Source organism: Myotis lucifugus, unplaced genomic scaffold (assembly GCF_000147115.1).
Source record: "Myotis lucifugus unplaced genomic scaffold, Myoluc2.0 scaffold_539, whole genome shotgun sequence".
Classification (NCBI taxonomy): Eukaryota; Metazoa; Chordata; class Mammalia; order Chiroptera; family Vespertilionidae; genus Myotis; species Myotis lucifugus.
Genome location: NW_005871587.1, coordinates 533,977 through 542,063, shown reverse-complemented (window position 1 = coordinate 542,063; position 8,087 = coordinate 533,977). Strand labels below are relative to the sequence as shown.

Genomic DNA, 8,087 nt, shown 5'->3' with positions numbered 1-8,087 from the left:
CGATAGGGCGATCGTTGGCTGCTGCAAGTGCGGTGTCATAGCCACCCCTCATTCTGCCGTTCTGGTTGCTGGGCTTTTATTATATAGATCTCTCTCTCTCTCTCTCTCTCTCTCTCAAATCAATCTTTAAAAAATAGTGTGTGGATAAAGCTAATTGTGGGTGGATATAAGTAAAATAGCATTTAATTATCTAAAGAGTAGCAATAGCATTATCTAAACTTTAGAAACACATTAACAATACTGTATGTTGCTAATGGGCACACACATAGGAAATGAATGAAAACGCCAAAGGAAGGCTACGATTCCATTTTAGAATATGGTTACCTCCGAGGGGGGTTTCAAAAAGTGCAGGAAACATATCAATAAAAGATATATATATATTTCACATGATCGGTAGTAAATACGGCCAAAGCCTAAAAGAGGTTAAGTGTAGGTGGTGAGTACCTATTTATCTGAAACCATGTTATCCTCCACACATTTCTATATATGAAATAGTTCATAATAAAAACAAGAAAAGTAAAATGCAAATGACAGAAAGTGGAAATAGTTTGTTTGCACTACTCGGGAAGTTAATTCTGTTGACTGTGGAAAATGATTTCCCCGTGAAGACTCGGTAATAATAATCCTAAGTGATCTGATCGCCAGCCAGCATTGATCGTACGCCGACTGACACTCCGACACTGAGCCCATCCCCGTGCTGTCCGGCTATTTACATTTTGCAGATGGGGGAACAGGCCGGAGGGCGCAGAGGAGTGGGGGTGCGCCCCGGGCGCCTCGGCTGAACCGGCCCAGGCCCGCCCGGCCTACGCACTCACCCTGCAGACGGTCAGGTCGACGTGTCGCCACAGCCATCGGTCGCCCACCAGCCTCTTCCAACGGTGACAGACCCTGAGGGGGGGAGACCGCCGTGAGAGCAACCCGACCCGGCCTGGCCCTTTGCTCCCGCCCCGCCCCGGCCCCACCGCGGGGCGAGGCCGCACCTGGAGAGGCGAATCCGGTCCCGCACCGGGAGGTAAGAGAAGATCTCCAATATGACCGAGTCCGGCAGGTCCGAAAGGGTGGCCATGACCCCGCCGACTCGCATTTCCCCTTCGGGGTAAGGGAACTCCGGGACTCGCCCCGGAGGCGCCCCCGGAGGCGGGGGAGTGGGGTGCCAGCTGGGAGGTAGCCACGGCTCGGGTAGCCGGTGGAGAGTGTTAGCTTTCCTTCTGAGCGAACGCGGGGGAGTCCCTGCCGGAGATCTGCCCCGGCCGCCAAAGAGCCTTCAATTTCAAACCAGAACTAAGCTGGCCGGCGAGGCTGGGCCGCGATGACGCGAGGGGCGTGGTTAGGGCGGTGACGATATCGGGGGCGGGACCAATCAGGAAGGCGTGGTTAGGGCGGTGACGGTGATCGGGGGCGGGAACCAATCCGGAAGGCGTGGTTAGGGCGGTGACAATGGTCGGGGGCGGGAACCAATCCGTGAGGCATGGCTGGGGCGGTGACGATGGTCGGGGGCGGGAACCAATCCGGAAGGCGTGGTTAGGACGGCGATGATGGTCGGGGGCGGGGACCAATCCGTGAGGCATGGCTGGGGCGGTGACGATGGTCGGGGGCGGGGCGGGGGTGGGGATCACGCCAAGAAGGCGTGACTGGAGCTGTGACGAGGGCCCGGGGGCGGGGCGGGGGTGGTGACCAGGCCGAAGCCGGGGTTAGACCGGGGCCTGGACCGAAAGGCTGGCTGAGGCCAGGGAGCAGATCGAGAGTCTTGGAAGGCGGGGCTGGGAAACAAGGTCCAGCTGGGCGGCCGGAGCTGCGGCGGTGAGGACCCCTGGGAGTGGACCTGGGGGCAGAGGGCCTGGCGGAGCGCGAGGCTTCCACTTTTTAATACTTAGCAATGCTTTTTGATGCATATGCATGAGGATACATTTGTTGAAGTGGAGTAACTTGTTAAGAGGCGGGTGAAGTCCTAGCCGGTTTGCACGGTGGATTGAGCGTGGGCCCGTCAACGTAGCCGGTCAATTCCGTGTTCGATTGCAGACTCCATCTCGGGTTCCACTCGCATGTGCGGGAGGTAACCAATGCGCATCTATGTTTCTCTCTCTGTCTCTCTCCCTCCCTTTCACTCTCTCTAAAAATCAATTTAAAATGTCCTCGGGTGAGATTAACAAAAAAATAAAGAGCTCTCTTATAAAAAAAATAAAGGGCGTGTTGAAATTTCGTTTCGATTGATAGTGACAAATTGTTCTCACAGAGGCTGAGTTGACAATCCCATCAAATATCACTCATTTTTAAAATAGCAATTCATAAGGAAAGTAAAATGTATTGAAACATTTTCATATTGATGAGTGTTCAGGTTGCTTCCAGATTTACCACAATTATTAGATTTAAGCATTCTTTTATATATGTGTACGTATGTTCATACATTTATATGAACCTGTATGCATTGTAGGGGTTCAGAACGAGTCACCCCAAGATGTGCCTCTGAGGTATGGAGATTGTTTTGAGCTAAAGGCAACTTGAGCCTCCAGCCCACGAGAAACTTGTGTTCCTCCCTTGACTTCCTATGACTTGAATTAGGGGGCTTGTGCATAATAAGAAATTGAGGTAACTTCGCCTGCTTGTAGGACAGGGCAAACTTCTATTTGTTAAGCATCTGCTCTTCCATCATCCTGCAAAGACCTTGAAGCCCCTAAGGCACCTCACCTCATCCCTCGCTTGGACTGTCTATGCTCATTTTTCCTTTGTCTCTGAATCTCATGCATTTGGGGTCTCATGTATGCAGGTACATATGTATGCAAATGATAGAAAGTGGAAAGTGGCAATAGTCGGGTGGGGCGGGAACCTGGACCAAACTCAAAAGACATTTGGTTATTTTCTCCTATTAATCTGTCTGATGCCCATTATTAAACCAGCTGAAAGAACCTTGAAGGTAGAGGAAAATTTCTTCCTCCCCCACAGTGTGTGTGTGTGTGTGTGTGTGTGTGTGTGTATTATATGCATATATACACCTCCTATGTTTTTGTTAAAGATAAATAACCAGGAGTCACTTTGATGGCTTAAAGTTCAAATAAAGTTTAGTTTTGAATAGACTTTGCTAAATCACACCCTCAAGAGCCTACAATGGCAATAAACATGTTTTTAATACATACACACTAAAGCAGGAATTGGAGCAGTTGAAAACTGTTTTCAAAACAAATGCAAAACTTATTAAGATGGATACATTAAATTTCGTGTGTCAATTATATCTCAATAAAGCTAAAAAATGCATCTGTATGCTCGCACTTATCCATAAATAAGAAGTAAAACACTATGATTTTCACATATTAGATTAGGAGATGAAGCCAGAAAATACCCACACTGGCCTTGGTGTGAGGCGACAGACCCTCTCCACCAGTGCACGCGTGCATAATTGACGCAAACTCTTTGAAGACAGTTTGGCAACATCTGATGGCAGCCTCTGTTGGACCCAAAACTACTACTGCAAGGATCTCAAATTGTCAAAAAGAGTGAGGTGGGTCTTTCTGTGCTGCTTGGAACAACCTATAGGATATTGTTTGCTTTTAAAAAAAGTGTAGAGAACAGTGTGTGTGTGTGTGTGTACACACATATACATATATATATCCTATGTTTTTATTTGTATAAGAAAGATAAATAACCAGGAGTCACTTTGATGCCTGGAGATATCTCTAATTCCAATAAAACAGATACACAATTGTACATAAAGGCCTGTAGAAAAACTCAATTGGTTGGGCATCGTCCTGAGCACCAAAAGGTTGCTGGTTCAATTCTCTGTCAGGGCACCTGCTTGGATTTCAGGCTCGATCCCTGGTAGGGGCGTGCAGGAGGCAGCCAATAGATGCCCTGCTCTCGCATGGATGTTTCTTTCTCCCTCTCCCTTCCTCTCTCTCTAAAAATCAATAAAAAATATTTTTTTAAAAACTAAATCACTAGCCCTAGCTGGTTTGGCTCTGTGGACAGAGCGTCGGTCTGCAGAGTGAAGGGTCCCAGGTTCTATTCCAGTCAAGGGCACATGCCCAGATTGCAGGCTCCATCGCCCGTAGGGGGGTGTGCAGGTGGCAGCCGATCAATGATTCTTCCTCATCATTGATGTTTCCATCTCTCTCCCTCTCCCTTCCTCTCTGAAATCAATTTAAAAAAAATACCTAAGTCATTAGTTTCTGCCCTTTGACATAACTCAAAGGGTCCCTGTCTCTTTTGAAACATGTTAACACATTTGAAGATGCAGAGAGTATCTTTAGAAAATGGAAACTTTTAAGGATAGTTGTTCCTGGGGAGGGGCTGGGGAAAGGGTAAGCAGACTTTATGTGCTGTATATATACTTTTGTACTTGAATTTTTACTAGGTGCCAGTATTACCTTTAAAAAACATAAATTCCAAATGTTTATTAATAAATCAAACCCTTTGATATTTTTCCTCAGACAAGAGCACGGAAAACAATGCTTCCCGCTCTGGCAGCCATCTTGTGACTTTGAGAAAAGATCAAAAGGATTGTTGGGGGACACATGTAATACCTTAATCAGTAAAGAAATTAAAGATTGGGGGGAAAAAAAAGGTCAAAAGGATTGCGCAGAGGTCAAGTCACTCGGCAGAACCCAGGACCGCAGCCCAGATCTTCCTGATGCCAGGGCGTGGGCCTCTGTCACAATGTTCCACGGCCTCCATCTCCCCTGGAAAACCCACACCACCATGCAGGGGCGATGCCTCCTGGGCCCCCTCACCGCACCTGTCAATGCGTTGCCAGGACCTCTTCATTTGTCTTTTCACTTGTCCTCTTCCCCTATCGGACTGAACTCTGAGGTGGCAGGACAACCTTGGTCACTGCTGTATCCCCAAGGCCTGCTGACACACTGAGATATCGGGGAAAGGGACCCCTGAGCGACTCCCTTGACCCCTAAGATTATTCACCCTGTGGTGAGCCCTGGGTGGGGGGTGGCCTTGAAGTTCAGCAGAACCCAGGTGTCCCTGCTCTCGCAGTTACAGGAGGTTCCTAAGAACCATCTGCTGCCCTGCCTGCAGAGTGAAGGGAGAGGATCCCGGCATCCAAGCCCCTTCCTGTGGGTCGGAAACCCGGGAAACAAGGGAGCAGAGGGGGGCTGCCCAGCTTGCTCCTGGCGTCATGACCTGGAACTCTCCTTCCTGGGAAGCACCTACCTCCCCCGCAAGGAGCAAATCTGGCTGCAGATCCTACTGCCTCCCAGACAGGGGGCGGGGGCTGCCCTGGCCCTGCAGTGGGCAGTCACTGAGCCCCTACATGGGAAGCCCCAATTATAATTACCAGAGTGTGGGATGGGCACGAAGGTGTGGTGTCCTGTCTGCTGAAGCTCCTCCCCCTCTCACCTGGGTTCAGCGAAGTGTCTGTAGCCCTGGCAGCCTAGGCCTGGGACTTCCCATTAGCCCACCTGGAGCTGGCAGCCCGCAGCCCGCACCCCAGGATCCTCACCACTCCCCATGGAGCCCAGCCCCCAGCAATCCCAGACTTTCTTTTCCTCCCCTTTTAATTCTCCCCCAGCCCATAACTCAGCATCATGATCCTGTGCTCGAGCTATCTTTGATCACACATTGAGAAATTAGAACTTTAAAAAAAAAAACATTTACTCCCCCACCCCCACCCCTAATTACAAAAGTAACATATGTTCATTGTAGATAATCTGGGAAAATACTAAAAATCCAACAAAGAAAATTTAGCCTCAGCAATTCCTTCTGGTGGTGTCAACGTAAGAAACATCCAAACCTGTAGAGAATTTTTCTAAGAGTTTATCTGAGCCAAACTGATGATCTGTGCTGGGAGGCAAGATCTGAAATGCTCCAGAGCAGGGGTCCTCAAACTTTTTAAACAGGGGGCCAGTTCACTGTCCCTCAGACCGTTGGAGGGCCGGACTATAGTTTTAAAAAAAACTATGAACAAATTCCTATGCACACCGCACATATCTTATTTTGAAGTAAAAAAACAAAACGGGAACAAATACAATATTTGTATTTGCATGTGGCCGTAGTTTGAGGACCCCTGCTCCAGAGAATAACAGTTTTGCAGCTTTTATGCATTTGAAATTAAGGAGGGAACCTACACGCAGATGCGAGAAAGCAAGGCGGGGATTGGACTACCTGACAGTTAACAAGATTACGTGCTCTCTCGCTGGGGGCGAAGCTTATTACAAAGGTGATAATCTAGGTGCACAGAAACAATGGACAGCGCTTGCTTAAAGCCAATTTAATTTTACAAAAACATCATATGCCTGGGACGAGACTACCCACCATGACCGCCCAGTTTGGAATTTATGATCAGAGCATCCTGCGAGATTACATTTTTCATCCACAGAATTTAGGGAGGGGTGCCCCCTGTCTCATCGGCCCTGCAGTACAGGGGCTACAGGGCAAGTTTAAGATCTCAGAGCGGGAGCGACCTTTCTTTAAGACAAAGGCCTGGAAGATTTTGCATGTGCTGTTTCCAGCTTCTTTGCTGATGTGGCCGGTTAGCGCTCAAAGTCCATTCTAATAAGTGGTGGCACCCAGGCCAGGATCAGGCGGTTCCCTCTTTATTGTCTACTAGAGGCCCGGTGCCGGACAGTCGTGCACTGCAGGCGGGGGGAGGGGTGGGTCCTCAGCCCAGCAGCTCCCCTTACAGTCGGGACCCTGGGGGATGTCGCCTGCCGGCTTCTGGCTGAGCAGCGCGCCCCCTGACCACCAGGGAGGGGCGCCGCATTGAGAGGCCGCTCGCGCTTTGAGCGTCTGCCCCCTGGTGGTCAGTGCGCGTTATAGGAACCAGTCCTTCGTTTGCATATTAAGGTTTTATTATCCAGGATAGTCTGCACGCAGGTGTCCCCAGGGGCAGAGCAATAGCCAGAGGGAAGGCCCAGCCCTGGATGAAGGCAGGGGCCCCGGGATGGCTGCAGGGCCCACCGGCTCCCCGTAGCTGCAGTGAGAGGCTCCGTCGGGCTCAGCAGCGGCAGGTCACCTACCCCTCCCCGCTGTCACCCGGGCCCCTCTAGGGTCCCCACCAACTGACGGTGTCTCCCCACAGCAATGGCGCCTCAACCAACGAGCTGGCCCCGGCCCCTGACCTCTGACTCTCCCTCCACGGGGCGGGACCCCCACTGGGTCCGCGCACCAACCGCAAGGTGTCCTGCCGGGTCCGGAGCCCTTACCGGGTCCCCTGCCAGGTCCGGAGCGCCTGAGGCCCGCACTGCAAGCCACCGGGGTTACCAGGCCCCGAGGAAGGGGCGGGCGCTGCAGGCTGCGCACTTCCGCTTCCGGTTCCCAGCGCAGACTCCGGCCCCCGCTCCGCTGGCGAGCGACGAGGTTGTGGCGTCGGCTGGTTCCAGGCGATTCGAGGTGAGGGGTCGGGTGGGGCGGCCCCGAGTTAGAGAAAGCTGACGGGGTCCGGCCATCGACGGTCCTAGGGCCTAAGGGGGCGGCGCGGCGCCTGGGCTCCGCGGTCCCGGGACGCGGAACTTGGGGCCCCGGAGGACTCGGGTCAGAGGGGGTGGGAAGTGAGCGTAAGTTTCAAGCTGAGGTCTTGGGGTGTGGGGGGCCGTTAACGTGCTGACTGCTGCCCCCAACCCCCGCCCTGTGTGGCTCCGACAGGATGATCGAGGTGGTTTGCAACGACCGTCTGGGGAAGAAGGTCCGCGTGAAGTGCAAGTATCCACGGGCGGCGGAGAGACAGTGGGCCGGGGGGCGGGGGGGGGCGGTCCGTGCTGCGGACGGGGGAGGGGGGGTCCGTGGTACGACCGGGGGAGGCGGGGCGCTGTGAGTGCATCTAGCCCCGCAGCGCCCCGCGTCCTACCGTCCTACCGTTTCCCTTAACTCCTGGGCGCCAGCACCGATGACACCATCGGGGACCTGAAGAAGCTGATCGCCGCCCAGACGGGGACCCGTTGGAACAAGATCGTGCTGAAGAAGTGGTGAGCGCGGCGGCCGAGCGGGGGTGCGGGGGCGCGGGGGCCAGGCCGGGGGTCCGGGCCGGGGCGCGCTTGCCTCCAGGGTGAAGACCGCCCGCCTTGGGTGTCTGTCTGAAAGGTGTCTGTCCCGCAGGTACACGATCTTAAAGGACCACGTTTCTCTGGGCGACTGTATCCTTTGTGTGG

At 52.6% G+C, this 8,087-nt stretch overlaps 1 protein-coding gene and 1 long non-coding RNA gene across 4 annotated transcripts in view; both read left to right on the top strand.

Annotated features, from left to right (window-relative positions):
- The first annotated feature begins 872 nt into the window (after positions 1-872).
- On the top strand, positions 873-4,562 carry LOC102440658. 2 transcript variants are annotated; one of them, XR_002826566.1, is made up of 3 exons: positions 873-1,012; positions 3,310-3,493; positions 4,422-4,562. It is a non-coding gene; the product is annotated as an uncharacterized LOC102440658 (long non-coding RNA). The 2 variants fall into 2 exon arrangements; XR_330674.3 differs by lacking the exon at positions 873-1,012 and adding an exon at positions 1,686-1,800.
- Positions 4,563-6,820: 2,258 nt separating this feature from the next.
- The window catches only part of UBL5 (ubiquitin like 5), a 2,248-nt gene continuing 981 nt past the window's right edge, over positions 6,821-8,087 (top strand). Inside the window, exons 1-4 of one of the 2 annotated variants that reach the window (XM_023745353.1) lie at positions 6,821-7,332; positions 7,585-7,641; positions 7,821-7,904; positions 8,020-8,072. In XM_023745353.1, coding sequence (XP_023601121.1) covers positions 7,586-7,641; positions 7,821-7,904; positions 8,020-8,072 — 193 coding nt within the window. In that variant the 5' untranslated portion in view covers positions 6,821-7,332; position 7,585. The remainder of the gene's footprint in view (positions 7,333-7,584; positions 7,642-7,820; positions 7,905-8,019; positions 8,073-8,087) is intronic. The other variant, XM_006104072.3, reaches the window with a different exon arrangement.